This window comes from Zalophus californianus, chromosome 3 (assembly GCF_009762305.2).
Source record: "Zalophus californianus isolate mZalCal1 chromosome 3, mZalCal1.pri.v2, whole genome shotgun sequence".
Taxonomy (NCBI): domain Eukaryota; kingdom Metazoa; phylum Chordata; class Mammalia; order Carnivora; family Otariidae; genus Zalophus; species Zalophus californianus.
Genome location: NC_045597.1, coordinates 70,728,532 through 70,754,453, shown reverse-complemented (window position 1 = coordinate 70,754,453; position 25,922 = coordinate 70,728,532). Strand labels below are relative to the sequence as shown.

Genomic DNA, 25,922 nt, shown 5'->3' with positions numbered 1-25,922 from the left:
AAATATCTCCCCCATGGTGGATTTTGAGGAACTGTATGAAGAAATGGGAACATATCTAGGGGATAGAAGTAGCTCTGTGCACACATCAGACCCACGGTATCAAACCTCCACTGTGATAGACGGTCCGGAGTGGAGAAGTCGCTGGCCACTCCCTGTGGTGGGGGGTGAAGCTCAGCTCCAGGGTAGCTTGGCCACAGCTATCTCCTCTCCTTGGGCAGCTTCAGCATGGCAGAGGGGCTCAGGAAAAAGGGCCCCGCTTTCTCCTTCCTTTACAAATGCAGAGGCGAAGGAAGCCCTTTGTTAACATTTCCCTTTTGGTGAGGGGGGGAGTGGGGCAGTATTTAAATTTTGGTCAGTCCTAACCAGACCCCCCAACAGGTGACAGCTTTGCAAACACAGCAAAGCAGTCTGTTCAAGACCTCCAATTCCTCTTTCCCTCATTCCCTCAGATCTGGGATCTAGAGACCGACAGCTGCTTGTTTACTGCCTCCTCCAAAGCCAGTGGAATTAAGGGGGAGTTCACAGCCTGCCTCTATCTCCCCCACTCCAGAGCCTTGTGTGTGGCCACTGACACGGCTGCACTCCCACACCTAAGACTGAGGTATGAGGTTACCCTCTTGGCCCCCAGCTCTCAGCTCTCTGGAGGGTAGAGCAGGGCCCAGCGTAGCTGCTTGCAACCTCCTATGGAACCGTCCACAGTTCAATCTCTGGGTGAGCTCCCGAGCTATATGCCCCCATGTCTTTATCTCGCAGTATGTATTTGCTGAGCTCCCTTGAACATTTCCCGTTAATTACTCCAGCACCACCTCCTTAGATTATTGAAAATCTGGAATCTACCTCTTGAGCCCTTACAGACCCACTGGCCCTACCTCTCTAGTGAAGGTAGAGCCTGGGGGCTTTCAATTCGGTCTGAAAGCATCAACGCCACTTGCCGCGGCAGTGGCCTAATGTGAGACTTTGTCCCTCCAGCAGGGTAGCCATTCAGGGACAGCACGAGCCCCGGTGCTGGACAGGTCCTTAGGGAGCGTCCCTTAGTGGGCTTTCCCTGCCCAGGGCCTCAGTGTCAGGGAGTTTGAATGCCTTCAAGACCCATCTCCCAGATTCCTCTGCAATGAGTCCCCCTGGATTTCCTTGGCACACCTTCGCCGGGCCACATTTCATGTCCTCCATGGCCAGGAAAATGGGGGCCTGGGATACCTGGGTGGCTCAGTTGGTTAAGCGTCTGCCTTCGGCTCAGGTCATGATCCCGGGGTCCTGGGACTGAGTGCCGTATCAGGGTCCTTGCTCTGCGGGGAGCCTGCTTCTCCCTCTCCTCCCCACTTGTGCTCTCTCTCTCTCTCTCAAATAAATAAATAAAATCTAAAAAAAAAAAATTAAAAAATAAAAGAAAATGGGGGCCTGGTTGCCTTTTCCACACTCAGGGAGGTCATGGAGACGTTCGTCCCCTTAGCATGAATGTCCACTTCAGTGCCTGTCCCTGTTCTGCTAGGCTGAGAAGGCCTGGTCTTACTGAAGAATTTAAATCCTGCCTCCCAGGCACCCACAAGTCATCCAGTACAATGCTGCGGTTTTACAGATGAGCAAACAGAGGCCTGGAGAAGGGAATGAATTGCCCAAGGTCAAGCAGGGAGTCAGGAGCAGAGCTGGGGCTAGAACGTCTCTCTCCTGAGATGAGGAGGGGGCATCCAGGATGCCTGGCCCCCTGCCTTCTCCCAGTGTGGTGCTCCTCCCCCTGGAAGGCCAAAAGTCTGTCTGAGAGGTGGAAGGAGAAAGAGAGCTTAATTTGTTTGTTTTTTGTTCGTTTGTTTAACTAGACAATGGGAGGCACATTGTCTGGTCTTCCTTCTCCAAAGCCTGCAGAGCTCCTAAGGGGCACCTGTGAGCGGTAGAGAGATCGGGCTCTGCCTCCCTGGGCCCAGTGGCCTTGGGCTAAGTCACACCCATGCCCCTGGTCTTGGCAGGGCTGGCAGGGCGCATCACCTCCGCTTTGAGAACTTTCAGACCCTCTGCATACTAAAACTAGGAGCATCACTATAGCCTCATGGTTCAAACATGGCCCATGATTATTCACCCACCCCGTTACCCCCACTTGCTGCCCTGACATAAATCCATTCCTCATTTCCAGCCTGCGACTTTTTCCCCCTCACTGTTCAGCAAGATGACGGATCCCAAATCCGTAGTATTTGAAAACTAAGGAAAGGAGGCGGAGAAGGATTAGGCTGAATATTGTGGTTTGCAGGGTTCACATCCCATCTATATGATAATGGCAACCGGATTTCCTGAGCCAAAAATGATGGCATACCGTCTCAAAAGGTGGGTTTAAAAAAAAAAAAAAAAATTGAGTTTGGGCTCCTGGGTGGCTCAGTTGGTTAAGTGTCTGCCTTCAGCTCAGGTTGTGATCTCAGGGTCCTGGGATCGAGCCCCACATCAGGCTCCCTGCTCAGTGAGGAGCCTGCTTCTCCCTCTCTCTCCCCCTCTGCCGCTTCCCCTTGCTTGTGCTCTCTCTCTCTGTCAAATAAATAAATAATATCTTTAAAAAAAATTGTGAACATATGTATGCGAAAAACCTTAAATATATTTATTATGTTCAGTGATAAATCACAGGTCAAGAATTAACTTTATAGAAAAGTGATCAGATTTCACAGCATCAAAACTCTACTGAGAAGTCCAGAACGGAAGGCTGCTGCCTGTGCTTAGACCCACCCTTCCTAATGTTTCCCTTGAGGCCCTGGGAAAGGCTCGCGTGGATGGGGAGCGCCGGCAGAACGACCCCAGTCATCGGTGGTACCGCCAGGCCTGCAAGTGCGTGCTCTCGGCTCAGGATGCCAAAGCAACCTGCTGAAAGATGGGACTCTGGTCAGTCCAAAGGCTGTTTGTTCGACGTGGCATCCGTGTGTAGAAAAACAGCCTGGTGGACTGATTTTCTTTTTTTTTTTTTTAAGCAAAGTGACTAAAATTCCACCTCGCGGCAAGAACAGCCCCAAACTCTAGGGCCAACACTTAGGTGACAGATGAAGTCTGCCTGTCCCTGCTCTGTCGCATGGAATTTTGTGACCATAATCAAGGTCACCTGGTCCTTCTTAGCCTTCTGGGAGTGTCCTCATCTGTGAGGTGGGGAGACTCAGCACTTCCCTCCCCAAGCTGGGGAAGGGGTGTAGGTAACACCAGGAGGCTCTGGTCCAGGCCTAGCATTTTCTATCCCCACACCCTTCCTTCCTCCTCCCCTACAGGCCAGACTTCCCCTCAGAGCAGTCCAGAGACCATTCATGGTAAAGTGCTCATCATCCTTCTGCCTTCCTTGAAAAGGATTCCACCCACGGGGAATCATCTGGCGCTAAGTTGGAGGTTCCAGATCCACTGAACCTTTATTAGTGGCCCAGCTTTGGGGCCAAGCACTGGAGGGACCGTCAAAAGAGAGGACAGAGCGGTGGGACTGAGAACCAACATTCATTTATTAAGTGTCTTCCACTCACCAGGCTTCTCCAGACATTTGACATCACTTTCCTCACTTACTCCTCACAAAATTTCTATAAAGTGTTCCATTTTACAGATGAGGAAATGAGCACAAAGCAATTGGATTGCGTAACTCCTAGAGCTATCCCTTCTGGGCGCTGCCCTCGAAGAGCGGGCACCTGGGGCAATGCCCGAGTACACAGGGGCACCCTTGGCCCCAGGGTGCCCGTGGGAGGCACTTTGCAGGGTCCTGTCCCTGCTGTGAATGAGAAACACAGCCTTCCAGGCTTGAAGACTCGGGATGGGATGATACAGTTTGTGTTTGTTTGTGAGGGAAGATGTAAACACATAGGGAAGAAGGTCCACTGTGTAGTCATACGAAATCACACTCCTCCTGCCCTAAATAGGAGACAGGCAGTATCATGCTCACTGAATGCCAATTATGCTATGTGGGGGTCTGTGGGAAGGACATTATAGAGGTTTTCTCATCGAATCCTCAAAACAACCCTAGCTACCATTATCCCCATTTAAGAGATAAGAAAGTTAGAGTTTTCAGCAGTTAAACAACTTGCCCAAAGTCACACACCCATTTTTATCCTCTTAACCTTTTTTTCTTTAAGGATTTTTATTTCTTTCTTTATTTGAAAGAGAGAGAGAGAGAGAGAGAGAGAGAGCACGTGAGTGCAGGAGGAGGGGCAGAGGGGGAGGGAGAGGGAGAGAGAGAGAATCTTGAGCAGACTCCATGCTGAGCCTGAAGCCCAGGAGGGGGTGGGGTAGGGAGCCTCAATCTCATGACCCTGAGATCATGACCTGAACCGAAACCAAGAGTCATAAGCTTAACCGACTGAGCCACCCAGGCACCCCTGTCCTCTTAACTTTTCTTAATAAAGCAATAGATGCCTCATCCACAGTATCCATGTCATACATTCGGTTCAGGTTATCATCCTTTCTGTTTTTCATGAGCAAGATCTCCGCCGGAGCCTTACCTGGTGGTCTCCCACCAAGAACCCATGGTGTGCTGCCGCTACAATCCGGCCTTCTGGCAGGTGGTCAACTGCTCTGAAGCATCTGTAAGTATCAACTCTTGCTTTCTTTAGCAATGATGTATTTGTGAGTGTGGGCCCAGCCCCAACGTCCTCGCATTAGAGCCGAGCAGAATGTTCTGAGAACATTCTGTCCCTGGAGGTTAAGAATTCTACTAGAATTCTTCAACTCTAGTATTTATCAAGTATTGTTTGGACACCCTTCTTTGAAAGCGGGATGGAAGAGCTCACAGTTTCCCCAGGGGCTTCTAGTGTGAGCTCTTTGGAAGGCCCATCCGGTACTAAGGAATGGTATTATTTCATGGTGGTGTAGGACAATTAATACCACCCTATTACCTACCTTGTAATCCTAGTCTGGAGCTGAGGGTATGGAGCATTCCACGTCCATTTCCCCTTCCACTAGGGCTCGCCAGGATCATGCTGGCCCCCTCCTAGATGAGTGACACAGTGTTTGGTCCACAGGAGGGGACATAACCAGTGCTCTTTGAATAAGGAGCGAGAGCAGAGAACACATCTCCTAACTCATGTACTTCTGTCCTTGAGCTAACTGGGCCGGGGGGTGGGGGGTGGGGTGGGGGCCACATCCCAAGTACACTCAAGATACTTAAGTGTTCTGAAATCTCCTAAATTATCAGTTCAATCACTTTCTGAATCACTGGTAGGCTCTGGCATCACAAGCCAGTGCCCTAGGCCATCTGGCTACACCCTCTTTCCTTCTTCCTGCCATTGCCTGGCACACCCTGTGTTTAGGTTTTCAAGCCCGGTGGGCACCACTGTCTGGACCTGTCCTCTTCATGTTCACACTCACTTCGGCTTCACGCCCAGTGAGACAGTTGTCTTTGCATATGTTCTTGCCGGTCCCTGCTCTAGAGATTAGTCATCACCATGGTTTTATTAAGTATTGAAAGAAATAAATTATTTGGTCTGTTGATCAAAAAATTTTTATGATGACTCAGTCTCAAATCATCTCAAAGAAGGTAGATTCCTGTATCATTTGGGCTCATACTTATAAAGAAGCATTTTTCCTCCAGATTTATCAGAATCACCTGTGACTCCAAGGACACCAACCTTCTGGTCTCAGCATCGTGCACAGGCCTGTTCTTGGTGCTGTTCAACTTTTTCCCATCTCCACCCTGGAATTTCCTGCTTCCTGCTCTTCTCTTACATACCTCAGCAATCCTTCAAGGTCCAACTCAAGTGCTATCTCTTCCACAAATCTTGTCTTCACGGCTTTGGACTCATACAGGCACCTCCCTCTTCCTGACCACCCAAAATGGTGCCTCCCATGTGGTGCTGGATTCAGTTCTCACTTGTCCTGCTTTGTTTCATACTGGTGAACCTTGTGTCTCTAATTATTCAGTAGGCACTTAGGGCAACGAGCAGCTCATCTGTGTTTCCCTCTTCTTCCTTCTTAATCTGTCAAAACCCTTCTTATTCTTCAATGCGCAATTCTGGATATCAGCTCCTCCAAGAAAAGTTTCTAGATCACTCCCACATCCAGGCAGAATGACAGGCTCCATTAGCATTTGGGCTCCTAATTCTATGCTAACACAGTCAGCCTCCTTCAATAGCATTACTTTTGATATGCATATCTTCCCTGCCTGTGGGTGGTAAGGAGATGTTGAATTGGAATATAAATACTCTCAACTCTTACTGTATTAGGTACACGCTGGTAATAAACTCTTGGATACTTACTGAATTGAGTTATTGATTTGCGTATTTGCTCACCTTGCAGATCTGTGTGAAATCTTTATAACACATGCCCACTGTCACGATCCACAGCATCTAAGCCACATTGCAGTCTATATTTGTGGAGGAGAGAATGTAGCCCAAGATCTTCATGATGCCTGAAGTTATTAATACCACTATACCACATTTTATTCTTCGAGTTGCTTAGCAGAGTGCTAGGGACCACCAACTTTCAATGCCTCTGAAAATGCTTGAAAATGGCACCATGTAAACTAATAAATACTCAATTAAATGTTTACAATGTGTGACATAGGAACTGCAACTTACACACATCCACATCCACACATCCAGTTATATGTAATATGGAAGTTTATTTTTTAAGAATAGTGAATAATTTTTCAACAAAGCTTAAAACTAGAAATATTTTGTAAATATTTTAAAATTTAATAGCAAGATTATATTTCATTTGGGGATATCATTGCATTTTAATATGTTAAATTGAATGGGAACTTCAAAAGGAAGAATTGCTTGGGGCAAGGAAGTTCTTAGGGGAGCCCTGCTAGGGCACGAAATCCCCTCTACAAAATGCACCTAAAAAGTATAAATAGCACGTTTAGACTTTTCTTGGTTCTACAAATAGAACCCTAAGGTCGTTTTTAAAGATACTTCAATTGTTCACTTCAAACTTTTCCCTTTCATTACCTGCAGTAGCCTGTGGCATTCTTGGGGGAATTTCTTTTTATGGAAACAAATGTGTGACTGTTTAATCACTTAATGGGAAGACAGGTCCACAGAGAGGATGTTTCCTTTGGGTGTCCATCTGGGGCTATCTGCCCCACTCTGGGCCCTTCTGCTCATTCTTCCATGCCAACTGGTACTCCATTCAATTCTGGACCTCAACCATATTACAAATCACTGCTTGCTGTGAAATTTGGGGAGGTTTGCAAAGGTTGGGGTAACTAAAGTAAAACCCAGTAATGCTAAGGGTCTATTGCAATATGGAGGAGAACAAATGGATGCACCTGAGCTGTAGACACCCCCACGAACCCAGACATTGTGAGAGGACAGTGGGGAAGGAAGCGAAGTGTACACTATGAAAAATCTGGTCTCAGGTATTTGAAATCAACAACAGTGGGGCGATGCCTTCTGGTTTCTGGATTGGAGATCTGGAAGTTTCTCTATGTCGATGGAGCAGCCTCTTTTACAAAGTAAAAGACTAAAAGGAACATTCAGTAGTTCAGGGAAAGAGTGGTGTCCTCAAGCATTTCTCCTCCCACACTGTCACTGCCTTTGGGTGCAAGCTCCAGAAAGCCTGCCCCAGAGGATGTTCTCCTCAGTGTAGGCACTTACTTATCCGAAGTCACGAGAGATGCCACTCCACTCCCTTTACAGATGATTCTCATTCAAAGGTTGCTCAAGGGATGGGGCTGAAAGAAAGCAATTTCAAGACTGGAACTAGCTGGACTGAGCAAAATCTTAAAGCTGAGGGTTTAGAAGATACGTTCTTCCCCGCCAAACAGGCCGTCTTCCTCACTCAGCTTTGTCTTGGTGCTGAATAAATTTTGCTGCTCAAAATTCAATCACACCTATTCTTTGAGCCTACGTAGTCAGGAGATTTTTATCCAAAGATTTCTAAATTTTTTAATCTTCTCACTGAGTGTTACAGGATAAATTGTGTTCCCCCCAAATTCGTATGTGGAAGTCCTAAGATTGTGACTGTATTTGGAGATAGAGCCTTTAAAGAGGGGATTAAATTAAAAGGAGGATGTTAGGGTGGGCCCTGATCCAACCTGACTGGTGTCTCTATAACAAGAGGAAATTTGGACACAGAGAGAGACCCTGAGTGTGCACGTGTGGGGAAAAGACCATGTGAGGACACAACAAGAAGGTGGCCATTTGTGAGCCAAGAAGAGGCATCTCAAAAGAAACCAAACTTGCCAGCAACTTGATCTTGGACTTCCAGCCTCCAGAACTGTGAGAAACTAAGTGTCCGTTGTTTAGGTTCTCCATTCTGTGGTATTTTGTTGTGCAGCCCCAGCAGATGAATACATCGGGGTAAGCCAACTTGCATTGGATGTACAGATGGATACTTTCAGGGTAAATTTTCATCTCTCATATCCAAGACACTAGACTTCTAAATGCAAATTCCCTTTAATTTGATAACCGTAATCTCTGGGTCACTTTTTTTTTTCAACTTCCTGATACAGGTGGTAAAAGTGTGGGACTTTGAAACAGGAAGGCTGTTGTCTGGATTCATTGGGGCTCATGGAAATGCTGGAATCACATGTCTGACCTTTGACATCAGTGGAAGAAGGTGTATATCTTCAACCATTAGGCAGTGAGATCCCTGACATGATTTCCTGACAGGAGACTGTTTCCTAGGCTAATCACCGGGGGCAGAGACGGCTGTCTGAAAATATGGAGCTACAGCAACGGACATTGTTTGCACACACTGCAACACGGCAAGTCACTTCCTACCAAGGGTCCCCATCAAATAATGATGCAAGATTGGGCATTTGTTGTCAGTGTAGATGAAACAAATGAGACAGAGTCTAGAATGCATGCAACAGTCCTACATCCTTTTTCCTTGGCACTTCATTTTACCAATGACTCTAAACTTCTATTGCGGAGAGCCATACTTTACATAAATGTATGTGCTCCCAGCCAAGCCTCGTCACTCGGTCCTTTATTACCTGGTCTATTTGTCTGAGTTCTTGAACGAGCTTAACTTTTTCTAGACATTTTAAACATCATATAAGTCAAACTCTAGATGGACAAACTAAAAGCTAGTCTGTTTTGTGCATTATTGTGATTTTTTTCCCCAAGGCAACTTTCTTCCACTTGTTCACGTGGTGTGCCTGATCTTGGTAGAATTTCCACAATTCTGGCCTGTCACCCTTGTATGAGGGAGAGAAGAGGCAGACAGTGTTCAACTATCAGAGAATATAAATGAAGTTGAAGTAAAAAAAGACAGAAATCACTCAGGGTAATGAGTTTGTGATTCCCAGGTCTGCTTTTGACCTGCATGCATTCACTGTTCACTCACTCGCGCAGCAAGTGCCGGGCACCATGAAGGGTCCTGTCAGCAGACAGGACTCTGTGAGCCTCTTCCCAGAGCTGAGCAAAGGCAGGGCCAGCCTTTTAGGGCAATGAGTGTAGCCGGAAACCAACAGTGCTGTGGTGCCTTGAAAGATAGCTATTTATGGTCTAAAAACTAGAAAGTCGGTACTGAAGTTCTCCCCAGTCATCAGTTCAGTTGAGTCAATATGTTCAAGCTGATTTCAAGAACCAATAAAGAAAAGAAAAGGAGAATGTAAAGAAAAGTCTAAGTAAAGAAAATGTAAAGAAAAATGTCTAATATACTTTGATAATGTGATCTTTCTAGATGAAAAGGAAAATGAAGTCTGTGATTGTACCTACTTGGAAATGAACCAACATAAGTGAGTTATAGTCAGCTTGGCTATAGAGAGGTATCTTTTTGATACAAAATCTATTCTGGAGGAGGACACCAAGACAGTGAAGGGAATTTTCCAGAAGGAAATGTGTCAAAGAATTTTCAAGGCTCCCATTTGCTCCCTGATGGTAATTTAGGCAACTAGGCTCTTCTAGAATATTGGAAGCAATTCTCTGCCCATTTCAATAACTGCTTAGAGGTAGAGATAGGGAGTACTGTATCTTTCCACCAAATGCTTTCTTAAGGAATAAAGCACAGACTAGATTGCTAGAGTAATGAAATTCAGCACCCACAAGTCAAAGAATAAAAATCCCATAAATTCTCTCCTGAACACTAAGGGTAAAAACAATTCCTGATCAGTTTCTGTTTGTGCCCTTGCCTCCATGGTTCAACCATGCTCTTAGGATCGAGTAACCCTCAGGAGGGCAGCTGCTCATGGAGCAGCATCTGTAGATCTTAAAAATTATAGATCCCTTAAGCACCAGTGAAAACACTGACCCTAATTTATCCGATCACATTTTATCTTGTTCTTCATAAGATAGAATGCTCTGGCTCTCTCCATTTATCACATAGACATGGCAAAATTAAACCACAGTCTTGACTGCAGGCAAAAATTAAAGAGACGATAAGCTTAAGTATTGAAATGTACTACGCTTTTACTGTTCTAGGTATATCATAGCTGTTGGATGGGACAAGAGAATAAATGTGTATTTTGTAAGTGAAATGTACAAAATTAGGTATTCAAAACCCTGCTTCAGATTGCTATCCTCACCCCACCCATGGATTCTTTTCCCACTAAAAACATTTGTAGTAATTTTCTTCATGCTTCTTCTCTCTAGTACAAGACAAGCCATGATATAGACAGAAGAATTTCCTCCCTCCCTCCCTTTCTCCCTTTAAAAAACCTTTTCTACTTTGTTTTTGTTTTTTTTTGTTTGTTTGTTTGTTTGTTTGTTTGTTTCAGTCTCTTCCCTCTAGTTCTCTTTTATGGGAAGAAGTGTAATCACTGCACCCAATTCTGGGAGGGGCGTGGTTCCCACGTCAACAAGCAACTCTCTGACACCAGCTGGTGTCTTATAATTCAGCTCAATCCTGACACCATCTACCCAGAGATGGCATCAGGTCCCACAGGTTGTGGGATCACAGGTCCCACAAGCCCGCCCTTCTTGCTCCCCAACTTCAGACACCTCCCATGCTCTCATCACTAAAGAAATTCCAAAGCTTTTAGGAGCTATCTGCCAAAAATGGGGACCAAGACCAAATATCTATTTCTTATCATAAATCGCAATACCACAAAGTGTTAGCTAGAAGAGCTATCAGAGGCAGAGAGGGCATCCCTGGAAATCCAAAGCAGACCGTGCCTGGAACGCGTAGTTCTCCACACCTTGCCTCTTGGTCTTACCCCTTATACAGGCTGGCGTGCGCTCTCCTCCCCAGGATGCAGGGGCTTCAGCTCTATCTCACATACCCTCATCCCTAACTGAGGGTTAACCTCTCTATCAACTGTCCAGCCTTTTACTTTCTCCCTTCTTCCTCCCACTTTGTCTTTATGCCCTGGTCCCTCCCTAAGTGGAAAGAGGAGATGAAATGCCATCCATAAGCAGCTCTATAGGGAAAAAAAAAATTCTTTTTGTTATGGCTTAGAGATAGGGAAGGGATTCAGAGACAGGGGAAGCTGAAAATGCTGACTGAAACTAAGTTTTAAATCTACCTGTGACATTTTATTTCCCCTGCTTGTTATGCTGGATGGTCATGGATTTCTGACGGTCTTTAAACATTGTAAGTTCTTTATTCATTTGAAGGTGTGCCATATTTCATAGCCTAAGCCTTGCATCCCCAGATGATTTGAAAGATGACTACCTGAGAAGCCCTGGCGTTGAATCCGTCCTTTGGTATTATAGGTTCCTAAGCTGAAGGCTTATGTTTTAACACATGCAACAGCTATGGGTCTTATTATGAAGGCGAAGCTATGTAGACCATCCAAGCAGAGTTTGTCAGTTGACATATGATTTGTTGAAATGCAATCACCCAAACGTCAGAAGTGGATTGCTTTTTATTCCCACTAGCACTAGGGGAATTTGCTTTGACATTTTGAAAATTTACATCACTGGTGGGGTGAGGGGTAAGGTTATAAAGTGTGCCAACACCTTCTCTCTGAAGTTGTGAGTGTGTTGGCAGCTCATTTTACTGCTTGTACAACATCTCCTTTTTGGCTTTGCACACAGGATGCACCATGTGACTTTCATCACTTCTGGAAGCCACAGCCACACTGGCAGGATGACCTGGTGAGCCCTGGTCCACTGTCTGGCTCTCAACCCAAACAGTGGCACATGATGAGGATACCCTTCATTCAGAGGCTCACCCTGACTCTCCTGGGCCTGCCTCTGCTGTGGCAGCATTCATGAAGTGTCCAGGTAGAGCCAGGAGCACTGAGAGCCAAGCAGCTGCTTCCCTTCCAGGAAGAGGGATGGCCTTGTGTTCAGACGGGGGCATGGGGCCACAGAAACCAATCCATGCAGCTCTCTGTGAGCTCAGCCAGGACTCATGTAGTGCAGGAATAGCAGCCCAAGATGTGGTGGGTGTAACTTTCCTCCAAGAAGCATCTACTTCCTGATTCTGCTTGGCATGCAAAATTATATGCAATTACTGTGTCATCCTTCGGCAGCCAGGGATCCTAAGAGATGACATTCCTGCCCTGTGACTTGTGGGGGGCCCATAAGCAGGGGACTTCTTGTGATTCTTATTAGCAAAATGCCACCCCCCCCAATTTTCTACAGCTTCCCACGGTTGAATATTCTTCCTCAAAATTGCGTGGATGCCAAGACAATAAAAGACAAGTGCTAAGAAAGAAAGTTACTGTGCCCCAACATCAACTGCCATGGTTCAACCCAACCTTATACCCCCATAAATATTCCAAAAGGTACAAGTCACTAGAATACAAACCCCATGAAGCCAGACCTTATCTGTCTTCACCATGGTATTCTCAGGACCTAGCCCAGTGTCCAATTTATAGCAATGCCCAATTACTTTGTTTTCATTCAACTAGCATACGCCAAATGCCTATTGTGGGCCAAGTGCTTTATTCACTGAAGATGAAATGATGAGCAAAATGGTCATCTCATGATCTCTGCCTTCCTGGGCTTTACAGATTAGTGATTATTGAGTGAAAGAACAAAGTTATGCAGAAAATGCCCTGGAAGTGATGGCAAGGGTGGGCATCATGCAAGTCAGCAAAGTGTTAGTTCATTCAAATATTTATTCATTCAACTATTAATTCACTCAACACCTATTTTTGTGCACTTTCATAGTGTCATGCTTAGTGGATAGGTCCAGAAGATACAACGTGAATAAAATGTGATTCCTGGCCTAGAATCTCAAAGACTAGTGAGGAGACAAACTAAGGAAATAAAAATTCTACTATGTGACAGATGATATGATAATGTATAAGATGCTGGAGAAGCCCAGAGGTGGAAAGTACTAACTTTGCTCTAACATCACACAGGATATCAAAAGATTGCTAGGATTTTTCCGGAAGGCCAAGGTAAGGAAAGCAATCTAGATGAAGCGAAGGGGGAAAGCATGAGCCAAGTGAGGAAGCATGAAAACATGTTGTTTGGAGGGTTATGAAAAGTTTGAGGAGGGAAATGAGGTTGGCAAGTTAAGTTAGAGCTTGACAGTCCTGCTAAGGCATGTACGCCTCACTGTGCAGGCAGTGGGGGGCCACGGGAGGAGGATCCCAGACCTACATGGTCACAAATCACAGCAGGAGGCAGGATTTGGCAGAAGACTGTGGGAAAGAGGGAGCCATTGACCTTCTCTTTTCCAACTGTCTTCTCTTTTCCAACTGTCTTATACCATCATCTTCCCAGCCACTTTCTGGCAGAAGAGACATCTTAGATGACACACAAGGGGCACTCTGCGGGAAGTAGGTGAGGGAAAGGGAGAACAAAATGTCTTTACAGTGCCCAAAGAAGCCAATTCTCTTCACATGGAAACTGCACTCCAGAGAGAAAGTTGAAAGGATGGTGGCACAACAACTTCATTTTTGTTTCCCCTCTTTCTTAAGGATCCATATCCAAATCCTCCTCTTGAGGAGAGTAGGTGATCTCAGTTCCTAATCACATGTATAAGCTGCATATGGGAGCCCTGTCGGAATCAAGTAAAGGGACAGCACACTCTGGAATTTAGACCTGAGTTGTTGGGAAGCCAAACCACCTTGGCCAGAACTGGTTTCCATTATCCCATTGCCATCAACATTTCAGCCCCAAATAGGCCTCCTTGCAAATACTAAGCTTGCCAGCACTATGGGGAGGTCGGGAGGCTCCTAGGAGTATCACTTCCCTGGGGAAGGTAATACAACTGACCCAAGGAGAGGCAGCACCTCTCTGGCTCAACTGTACACAGACTCCTGCATGGAGGGATGCCCTGATCCTTGGGGCTGGGCCACAAGGTTCCAGGTGAGTCTTCGATGTGGGCAAGCACAGGAGGAACCCATCTGCATCCTCTGTCTTAGGTAGGCATCAGATGAAAGGGAGCTAGCTGGGTGTGATTGGGGATTTGACTTCTTACCCTGTCCCTCTCCATCTCTCTCTTTCTCAGAACCGTGGGCACAAGGAGGACATCCTCTGTGTGGCTCAATGCCCACCTTTTCTTCTTGCCACCTCCAGTTACGATGGGGAGGTCATCATTTGGAATGTCATCCCAGGCCACATATACTGCAAGCTGAATACTTCCAGCCCCTCTGATGGTGCAGAAGACAGAAAAAGTAGGTGAGGGGTAGGCTCCACAGCTGCTCTGCACAGGCCCCAGCAGGCTTGGATTCCTGGCACGTCCTAAAGAGTTCTCAGTTCTGGACAGCTTCCCGGTTAGAAGGGATTAGCCTGGTTTCAGGTTTAACCTGTCAGCTGGAGATTCCCAAAGCTGGGAAGGAGTTTAAGAGTTCAGTTAGCTCAGTCCACGTCCCCAGGCACTCATCCATCAGAAGCTGTCTCAGACCAACCCACCACCTCCGGGAGCCTTTTCTCATCCACTGTCCACCTAAAGGACTCTCTCCCCTGTTGAGCCCCTTGGGCTTTGTTATAGTGCTGATTTTGCCCCTCTGTCTTACAGGCTCCTTTTGCCCAGCTAGCAAGACTGCTCTCCCAACCCACCTCAAACATTATCTTCTGATGTGTTACTCAGCTATGTGCCCTTGGGTTTTATGCCATCCTCTCCATCAGCCCCCTCAGGTGGCCCCTAGGGTCCCAGAGTCCTCACATTGCCCGTGACCCTCTACGCTCTGCCACATGGATCAATCCTTGTTACTTGTGTGTAATACAAAGTATTATAAAGATTTTATAATACATATAAATATACATAAAGATTTGTTTATTATATATAAAGATTTTATTTATTTATTTATTTATTTAGAGAGTGTACACAAGCGGGGCAGGGCACAGGGGGAGACAGAGATCTCCAGCAGACTCCCCACTGAGCATGGAGCCTGATGTGGGGCTCTATCCCAGGACCCTGAGTTCATGACCTGAGCTGAAACCAAGAGTCAGACACTCAACTGACTGAGCCACCCAGGCACCCGTATTACTTGTATATCTTATTGCAAAACTTTTCTCCACCCTCCCACCCCATTCTCCCTAATTTTTCTGCCCTGGTTCCATTTCTTCAAGACCCTCTCTGTCTGCTAATGTGATCATGGGCCTGTTCATTCATGTCTTCATTCAAAACACATTGTTGAGTTCCTGCTATGTGCCAGGCCCAGTGCTAGGTGTTGGGGCTGGTAAACACACCCCTCTCCCTCCAGGTCATGAACGCTTTGAAAAGCACTTATCTGTCAGCTTCATTCATGGCTGGCTGTGCTGGATGGAAAACCATGGGAACCCACAGCCAAAGGCTTCCTACCACTTCTTGCCCTACTTCCAGAGTCCAGGCTCATCCTTCCCAAGTGGCAGTCTGTAGACACTCATCTGTGAACAGCCAAGAGACCCACTACCTCATACCCATGGAGCCCCAATAGGGAGACACAGGGCACTGGTGATTTTACCTAAGGCCAGGGAGTTCTTGCATCTCCTGAAACCCAGCCAGCAAACCCTCAGAGAACCCCACCCTGCAGTCCCCTGCCTGAAGCATCTGATAACTTATTAGCCAAGGAAGAGCTCTAATGACTCATTTGATCAGAAAATATCTTTGAGCCATTCCTCTGGGCATAACCCTGAGGGAGATACATGGAAAAAACTAGAGAAAGATGTGAGGCTTGATGCTGCCTTCAAAGGGTTCACAGTCTAAATTCAGACACAAGATTTTTATGCCCAGCAGATAAAAGAATGGTAAAGCAATGCAATCAGCCTCTGGACTGCTGTGCTTGAGAGACACTCTGGAAGGCAGTGGCTAGAAACTGAACATCAGATTAAAAAGAAATTCTTACCTGTAGCTTTGTTATCTAGTCTCTTCCTACCCCTTTTACTATAACATAAAAAAGATTCTTCTATGAGGCTCTTTCTGCCAGTGCCTAAGACTTTTAAAAATCTTTGGAGAAAAAGTGGTGGCATTTCCTTCTAAATGATTATTTTCATTGCCATTAAAAAGAAAATAAAGTTACTGGCCAAGAATACAATGTTGACCTTTTAGCTAGCAGCTCTAATTTAAAACCCTCTTTGCAGCAGCATTTGTTGCTTAAAGTTATGTGACTGCTGGCTTTGAGAAACTCCTTTTCTGCTCCCCAAATGCAAAGCCAGCCATAGCTACCAATAATTCACATCTCTACACTGCACAAATGAGATGAAACTATGTGAAAGTTCCCTACCCTTCCAGGAAAGAGTAGTATTGGCTCTTCTTGAAGGTCAAACCAGAACCCAGGGGTCTTTTTCACATGGGATTGGTTAAGAGGTCACCATCTTATTTGGAAAACTATCCAGACTTCTTCTGAAGTCATCTTTAGTAGAGAGGGGAGCTAAGAGAGAAAGGCAATGGTGTAAGCCAAGCCAAATGAGCTGAAAACAAATTCTTTCTGCTGACTTTTCCACATTTTAGCTTCGGTCTTCCTTATATTGGGGATTGTCACATCTTCTTGACATCAAAGAGAAAGAATTTGACAGTGAAAGAGAGAGACAGAGATTTCAACCAGGCTAAAATCCAGGAAAGCAGTGGGCACACTGAGAGACTAAGGCTTTTTCTTTGCCCTCCCGCCGCCTCCCCTCCCCATTCCCCTCCTCTTCCTACTCCCCTCCCCCCACCCCCTCCTCCTCCTTCCATGTTTATCGTGGTAAAATACACATGGCAAAATGTACAATGCAATGGTATTAGATACATGTATGTGGCCATGAACCATCACCACTGCCCATCTACAGAACCTTTCATCATCCCCACCTAAAACTCTGTCCTTGCTAAACACCAACTCCCCATTCTCCCCTCTCTGCAGCCTGTGCAACCACCATTACACCTCTGTCTTTATGATTTGACTACTCTAAGTCCTTCATGTAAGTGGAATCATACAGTATTTTTCTTTTTGTGACTGGCTTATTTCACTTAGCATAATGTTCTCAAGTTTCATCCATGTTGTAGCATGTTAAAGAATTTACTTCCTTTTTAAGGCTGAATAATATTCCACCGTGTGTGGACATACCACAGTTTGCTTATCTGTTTCCCCATCAGTAGCGACTCAGGTTGCTTCCACATTTTAGCTATTGTGAATAATGTTGCTATGAACATAGGTGTACAATATTTCTTCAAGGCTCTGCTTTTCAGTGATTTGGAGGTATATAGCCAGAAGTGGAATTGCTCGATCATGTGGTAGTTTTATTTTTTATTTTTTTGAGGACCCTCCATACTGTTCTCCACAGTGGCTGCCCAGTTTGCATTCCCACCAGTAATGCACAAGGTCCCCATTTCTACACATCCTTGCTAACATTTGTTCTTTTCTTTTCTTTCTTTCTTTCTTTCTTTCTTTCTTTCTTTCTTTCTTTCTTTCTTTCTTTCTTTCTTTCTTTCTTTCTTTCTTTCTTTCTTTCTTTTCTTTCTTTCTTTCTTTCTTTCTTTCTTTCTTTCTTTCTTTCTTTCTTTCTTTCTTTCTTTCTTTCTTTTCTTTCCTTTCTTTCTTTCTTTCTTTCTTTCTGTCTTTCTGTCTTTCTTTCTTTCTTTCTTTCTTTCTTTCTTTCTTTCTTTCTTTCTTTCTTTCTTTCTTTCTTTCTTTCTTTCTTTCTCTTTCTTTCTTCTTTCTCTCATAGTCATCCTAATGGGTGTAAGGCAGTATCTCATTGTGGTTTTGATTAGTAGTTCCCTAATGATGAGCAATGTTGGGCATCTCTTCATATGCATATCAGCCATTTGTATATCTTTTTTGGAAAACCATCTGTTCAAGTCCTTTGCCCACTTTTGCATCAGGTTTTGTTGTTGTTGTTGTTGTTGTTGTTGTTGTGTTTTAGAAGTTCACTCTATATTCTGGCTTGTAATCCCTTATCAGAAATATGATTTGCAAATATTTTCTCTCATTCTCTAGGTTGCCTTTTTACTCTGGGTAGTGTCTTTTGATGCACATTTTAAAAAATTTTCCTGAAGTCCAATTTGTCTATTTTAAATTTTGTTACCTGTGCCTTTGGTGTCATATCCCGGAAATCATTGCCTAATCCAATGTCCTGATGTTTTTGTCTTATGTTTTCTTCTAAGAGTTTTACTGTTTTAGGTTTTAAATCTAGGTCTTTTATCCACTTTAAGTTAATTTTTATATGTAGTGTTAGATAAGGGTCCAAATTCATTCTTTTGCAGGTAGATATCCAGTTTTCCCACACCGTTTGTTGAAAAGACTGTCCTTTTCCCATTGGACAGTCTTGGCACCCTTATCAAATATCATTTGACCATAAATGTGAGGGTTCATTTTTGGGCTTTCTATGCTATTACATTTGTCTACATGTCTGTCTTTATGTCAGTACCAAATTGTTTTGATTATTGTAGTTTTATAGAAAGTATTAAAGTTGAGAAGTGTGAGTCCTCCAGTTTTGCTCTTCTTTTTCAAGATTGTTTTGGCTATCTGGGGTTCCTTGAAATTCCATACAAACTTTAGGGTGGGTTTTCTAATTCTGCAAAAAACACCATTTAGATTGCATTGAGTCTGTAGATTGCTTTGTGTAGTTTTATTTTATTTTATTTTATTTATTTGAGAGAGAGAATGGGGAGGAGAGGGGCAGAAGCAGACTCCCTTCTGAGCAGGAAGCCCAACATGGGGCTCGATCCTGGTCCTGGGATCATGACCTGAGCTGAAGGCAGACACTTAACTGACTGAATCACCCAGGCGCTCCTAGATTGCTTTGCGTATTTTAATTATTTTATTTTATGTTAAATATTTAACAATATTAAATCTGCCAATCCATGAACATGGATGTGTTTCCGTTTACTTACATCTTCAATTTCTTTCAGCAATGTTTTGTAGTTTTCATTGTATAAGTCTTTAACTTCCTTAATTCCTAAGTATTTTATTCTTTTTGATGCTACCGGAAATGAGGCTGTTTTTGTAATTTCTTTTTCGGATGGTTCCTTGTTTGTATATAGAAATGCAAGTGATTATTGTGGGTTGACTTTGTATCCTGCTAATTTACTGAGTTAATTTATTAGTTCTAAGATACTAAGGCTTTTTAACTAGGAAACTAATATAAAAATATTTATTTATAACTAATGATATTTGTTTATTATAACAATATAATATTTAATAAATATAATAATTTAGTATTTAATAATAATATATTATAATTAATATAACAATATATAAATACTATAAAAATAATATATTTAATCATCTACATCATTTTCCTGAGTGCTTTTAATATTTTATCTCATTTAGTGCTCACATTGACCCTGAGAGGTGCTATTGCACCCATTTTCCTAGATAAGGAAACTGAGGCCAGAGAGCTCAGTAACAATGATTATGACAGCTTGAGGGCAGGGCCTGAGCCTGCCATGTCCACTGTGGTTTCCTGAGTGCACAGCACAGGGCCCAGCTCAGAGTCAGGCCAAAATCAATATTGCTGAATGATTAACAGCCTGATACACAGGTGTCCTCATGGTGTGAGTCCTGGGAGCAGCACCAATTGTATTTAACTCCAGCACCAACCACATTATTTATATGGCCCCTTCTTTACATGAGACCATTCACTGCGCCTCCAGTCTGGGCAACGTTTGTACCCTGGAGCCCACAGACTCAAGGAGGAAAGCATAAAGAGAATTCCTTGCCCGCAACCTCAAGTAGCAACGTTCTTTGTGGCTCTCACAGCTTTGCATCTAAGGTTGGTTGCTGGATTTTTGTTCAACAGCAAATAGTTGAGTTCTGTGTACCAAGCACTGTGAGGGGATTGATGTAGCCCCTGCTGAAAGTCTAGCAGGGGGACTAGAAGACCGAGGTGAAGCAAGGTGGTGGGCTTTGAAGTTATTCCAACACTTGGCTGTGCTGTGAACATTGGGGATTGACGTCTCTCCCTGGAGAGCCCTCTCTGCCCCGGGAACGTGCTATCTTTCAAGATTCCAGATCAGATGCTGCTTCCCCTGAGAAGCCTTCATCCTGCCGGTGCCATCAGCATCCTGTTCACTCCTAGGGGTAGCTCTTCTGCTTTGGTTCGGCTCTCTGCTTCCCCTCAGCACAGTGCCTAGGCTATACCAGAGATTTAACAGATGTTGATAAAAAAAACAAGTGAATAGAAGCATGAACATCTTTATGGCTTGAGTGAAGCTTTTCACCTTTCTAAGCCTCCACTTTCTCATCTGGCCATGGGACTAATAATCCTATAAACCATGGGATTTCACATGGTTTTCCATCTTGGTAAATGTCAAAGGTGACATAAAGGTTAAATCGTATTATTCCAATCCAGGAATTTCTGGAGAGTGGGGACTTCTTGAGAAGCATCTGTAAAGTCCCAGGCAAAGTCTCCCAAATCCTTGCCTCTCTCCTAAAGTCCTAGGGTCTTGGGTGGTGCTGGGGTTCCTGGGCTGCCAGGGCCGTTAGGCTTCACACCTGACTTTACCTGGGTCGGTTCTTAACCAGCGAGGGTGCCTGCCCACTCGTGCACCCCTGTGTGCCCCACTCCTGCTTCAGCCCGCAGTGGGGTGTGGAGGGGGCAGAGCCGCAGGAGAGGGGGAAAGATAGGGCTGTGAGCCTGATGGGAAGCGCAACGAAATTCTCCCTGGTCACCAGGCCCAAACCGGAGTGTTTCCTGCCTCACCTTCCTGAAGACTCGGGCCGCCAAGTTTGAATCAGTGGCTGCTTCCCTCCATCGCCAACAGGCCCCGAGGTGAGAATGGCATCCCCCAGATGCTGGGCGGCTCTTTTCTAAGACTTGGTCACTGCAGGCCCAGGTTTGGAGAGGGAGGGTCCCTAGTCATTCATTACTGTCCTCCACAGCCTCTGCTATCCCTCCCTCTGGCTACTGTCTCTCCTGGGAGCCCAGGCTGACTAAGGCCCCCCATCCCGGCCTGCTCTGGCCCAGTCCTGCCAGCCAGTGAGGTGGTCACGAGGGGAGTGAGGGCCTAACCCTCCTTCCTCCAAATCAAGTTTCCTTGCCCCAGCTGCCCACTCAGAGGCCCTCTGCAAGTGAAGTGGTCCACAGAGGACATCATTTAGTCAGGCTGAGTAAACACCAAGCAAGCCTGTACGGGGAAGGCCACAAGCAACCGCAGACAGTCTGACCAAAGAGCCTGAGGAAGAAAAACAAAGAATCCTAAGTGGAGATCAGCTATGAAGCCTGCTCATTTTAGGACGAAGAAGCCAGGGCCCTCCCGAGAGCTTGAGGATGAGCTTCTGAGTCCAGATCTGCCACTAACTAGCTTGGTGACATTACACAAATGACATGACCCCCTCCACCCCGCCCCCTGGGCTTTAGTAAAATGTAACAAGTGGGCCACAGTCCTGCTCCAAAGCTCTAGGATTTTAATTAAAATTACGAGTTGAAAGCAGCCAGCCACCTGTGTTCTGGTGGCAAGGGGAGGCTCGAGTTGTGTGTATTGGTCCCAGGGTACTCGGTCGTTTGTGTTCTTCTCATTAAGTAGTAAGGGACGCTGCAGACTCACGGCCCCAGCAGTCCCCAAGCTGCAGATGCCCTTGGAAGCTTCTTTCCACCCTCCACTCTGAGGCATCCATGTCTTCTGCTTTACCTGGTGGGAGCACAGAGTGCCCTTGCCCCTGAGAGAAGAAGAGGAAACTGCATTCATTAGGGGGCTCCCAAGAGGAAGCAATACGCATGGCGCCCCCACTTCACAAAAGCTTGCTACATGAACACCCATATATAAAACACAGTCAAGAATTGTGTGTGACTGGTAGGCCAAAAAGAGCCCCCCCGCCCCGGCCCCCAGGAATCCCTTTGACTAGGCAAGTGCCACAGTATATTTGAAGTAAGTGCTTATACATACAGGCACACACACACACGCTGATTATTGCTGTAGCCCAAACTTCTGGACCTTTCCTCCATAGTCAAAGCTGGAGCCCTTCCCATCAGAAAAGCTGCCCAGGTTAGTGGAGAAAGAAGAGGCTACTGAGCCATAAAACGGAACCCCTGCCCCAATATTTACTGATAATTCTAACTGATCGGGTAGCCAAGGGAAAAAGAAAAAGGCCCTGGTGTGGCGAGGCTGCAGTGCCTGTCAGCAAAGGCTCAGAGACAGCGCTGCAGGCAGAGTGCACACCCAAGGTGCCCTTCCAGCTGTCCCCTCCTCACAGGTTCTGTCGCCTTCTGGAGGCTGTGCGGTGGGGCCTGTTCCATTGCAAACTTCAGTCCTGTAAGTCGGGCAGTTGGTTGGAAATCGCTTCCGTGTTTTGGGTCTGTTGTTTTCTGTCTCTTTTTTTTTTTTTCTTTTTAAAAAGAATTTATTTATTTATTTGAGAGAGAGAGAGGGTATGTGAGAGTACGCGCAGGAGCGAGGTGGGGGGGGGGAGGAGCAGCGGGAGAGGGAGAGGGAGAAGCAGACTCCCGGCTGAGCAGGGAGCCTGATGCGGGGCTCGATCCCAGGACCCTGGGACCATGACCTGAGCCGAAGGCAGACGCTTTAACAACTGAGCCACCCAGGTGCCCCTGTTGTATTTTTCTTTTTTGACACTAGCCTGACTATGAAACACAGCAACCCTTACGGGCTCCAAGTTCTTAGCTTTATTTTTCTATATAGCATTCCTATCTCACTGAAAGATTAACACACGCAGGTGATTCGTTCTTGCTATAGATAGGATACAACATTCCCCTTGCCATTGTCTGACAGGTAAGCTTTATCTGCAATGGCCCCATGTGCATCTGTGATGGACCGTGTGTGTGTGTGTGTGTGTGTGTGTGTGTGTGTGTGTGTGTGTGTGTGTGTGTGTGTGTCACGGGCCCTGTGTGTCTGTCTGTCTAGGAGTGGCCCTGTGTGTCCCTGTCTGTGGAAGGCTATGCTTGTGTGTGTGCATGTATAATGCACCGTGTGGGTGTCTCTGTAATGGGCCCTGTGCATGTGTCTTTCAGTCCAGGGACAAAGCGCAAGTCAGCAGCATCGCGGTGACAGCAGGAGATGCTCTTGCCTACGTGGCTGACCGGAAAGGCTTTGTGCACATCTATGACATCAAAGAGTATGGCCTGCAAGGACCTGAGCTGCAGTCCCCCAAGAGTAGGCAATGAACTCTTCATGTTAAATACTATGATGAGCACAGCTTCAGTTTTAATTGAATATTCTCATTGGTAAAATGAAATTGTACCAGTGAGGATGGGAGGGGTCTTTTAAACCCTTTAAGAATGGACGTAGGAACAAATATTTTCATGAAAATATTCACGGTTGGCACAGATACAGGAAAATGGGTACTTGTATATACACTTAGCAGGCAAATCGGTATACCCTATCTGCAGGGCAAGTCGACAATACATATCTAAAGCTTCAAACCAGCAGTCCTATGTCTAGGCATTTGGCCGAAAGGAATAATAAGACAAGTGCACAAAGATTTAGTTAGCAGGTTGTGAATCAATACATTGTTTGTAAGAAAGACAATAGAGACAACCTAGATACCTAACATAAGGAGAATTGATTCAGTACATGATGGTATAACAAATACACCGGGATACCATCTAGTCATTAAATAACAATGCTGTAAATGAAAATGTATTTACGGGGAAAATATTCGTGGTAAATTATTAAATGAAAAAATTCAGATTGCAAAACAGTAAAGTACAAGTCTTTGTTAAAACGAAGAAGTACATGGAAGACCGAATGTCTGGAAAGATATACACCGAGGTTTTAGCAAATGTCAGCTCTTTGTAGATGAGGTTATTTTTTTTTATTTTTGGAAATCCATATTTTCTAAATTTTCCGGAAACATATTGCATTAGCGGTCAGAAAAATGTTTAAGAATTTAAAACCCTTTCATGCAGTTGTAAAAGTGCTCAAGTTTGGGAAAAAAAAATCAGACAGCACAAAAGAATGGGAAATGAAAAGTAATAGCTGTTACTCTGACCTCTTCTGCCACCTAATTTGCCATTGCTGCATCCTAGGAACACTGTTAATGAATTTTATTTTTCTTCCAGAAAGTTTCTATCCATATAAATACAGGGGCACCTACATACACACAAGACATAATTTTCAGGACTTGTTTTTTTTCTTTGTATCCCTTAGACAACTTTCTAACTAAGCATATTTAGCATATTTAATATCTACCATATTTAAATGGTTATATGAAATTCCATTAAATACGTTTCTATAAAGCCAAGAGAGGTAAATATTTGCATGCTTCCATTTGGTCACCTTTTCCTGTTTGCCATGGAAGTTTAAATGCTATAGTAAGAGAAGCTGGAATTTAGAAATAAAAGCCACCTGCCTAGCCTGGGTCCTTTACTCCAAGTACTGGGAGCATAGCTCTTACCTGGCTATTTTACAAATCATTTCTGATTACTTGTCTACTCCTGCATGCTTACTAAACCCAAAGCACTGAGTGAAACCATAACATAAGCACCTTGCATGGGACCCATTTTATATGTCTTTGGACCTGGCATAGGGCCTTACACATAGTAGGTGCTCAATAAACACTTATCAATTAATATAGCAAAACCGACAACTACCACACCACTACCTCTCCCCTTGTGGTCACTCATCCAGATCTGACCCCGTCCTGTAGGAACTCTTGTTCAGCACCTGGCATCATGGTGGTTAACTCTGCCACCGTCCTCCGGTGTGTTCCTTCTTTCGGTTTAGGTGTGACGTTCTGGCGGGCCCATGTCAGTGTGGTGATATCGTGAGTACCATCCATTTTTAGAGTTCAAGAATTTGTAAGCGTTAAAATACTTTTCATAGCTTTGATCAAATCAACCCTCTCAGAGGCCTCTCAGAATTAGTGAAAATAGGAAAAAGGTATTACAGTCCTGCTGTTGGCAGGACTGATTGGAAGTCTTCATTTTTCTTGTAAATGGTGGATTGTCTTCCTTGACGAGCTCTGATCTGGTATTTTACTGTAAGTTTAGAAATTTAGTAAATTAATTAATTAATATTTATTCATTTAATTTTTTACTGAGTTGAAAGGAGTCAGTGCTAAAGGCATGACCTGAACTCTGGCAGGGCTGTTCTTTACAACCTTTTGATCTCCCCCTGCACCCCCCGTCCCGCTTCCCCCGCTCCACAGACCCATCATCCATAAGATGGTTTCCAGTGTATCTTGTTTGATTATCTTGGGGCTGAAGCTGGAGATTTTGGAGAGTGTGGTGTGGTAGGAGGCCAGGAAAGAATGGTACCAGGAATAATTCAGGAGAGTGACCTGGCTTCTAAATTCCAACTCTAATTAATGGAGCATTGACATATTGATCCAATGTCCCTTTCATGCTGGAGCAGCCTTGGAGCACCTCTTCTCCCTTTTTATCTCATTAGTTTGGAGCTGATAGAAGAAAAGCTTCTGCTGTCGTCCTCCCTGGACCGCACCGTGTGCCTGTGGAGCAGGGGCGGGGAGTACATAGGTATTGAACATCCCCCTGGCTGCTGCCTCAGTCCCAGTTCAGGGCTTCTGATGTAGCCTCTGGTGAGCCATGAATTCTCTGAGGCCAAGTATATTAGTCAGCTCAAGCTGCCTAACAAATACCATCCACCGAGTGACTAAGACAATAGACATTTATTTCTAACATGAGAATAGTTCTGTAGACTGGAGGTCTGAGATCAGGTGCTAGCATGGTTGGGTTCTGGAGAGAGCTCTCTTCCTGGCTTGCAGAGGGCCATCTTCTTGTATCCTCACATGGCAGAGAGACTCCTCTGGTATCTCTTCTTATCAGATCTCTGTCAGATCAGGGTTCTACCTTTATGACCTCAATTTCACCTTAATT

General features: G+C 45.0%; 1 protein-coding gene across 1 annotated transcript in view; it reads left to right on the top strand.

Moving 5' to 3' along the window:
- The window catches only part of LOC113920429 (WD repeat-containing protein 49-like), a 42,555-nt gene that overhangs the window by 8,357 nt on the left and 8,276 nt on the right, over positions 1-25,922 (top strand). The window contains 14 exon segments of the mRNA XM_027590681.1: positions 450-601; positions 4,421-4,523; positions 8,393-8,499; positions 8,568-8,647; positions 9,571-9,625; positions 10,308-10,353; positions 11,865-11,924; positions 14,239-14,404; positions 20,807-20,883; positions 20,885-20,903; positions 22,325-22,383; positions 23,097-23,238; positions 24,811-24,850; positions 25,477-25,562. Of these exon segments, the coding sequence (XP_027446482.1) occupies positions 450-601; positions 4,421-4,523; positions 8,393-8,499; positions 8,568-8,647; positions 9,571-9,625; positions 10,308-10,353; positions 11,865-11,924; positions 14,239-14,404; positions 20,807-20,883; positions 20,885-20,903; positions 22,325-22,383; positions 23,097-23,238; positions 24,811-24,850; positions 25,477-25,562 (1,192 nt within the window).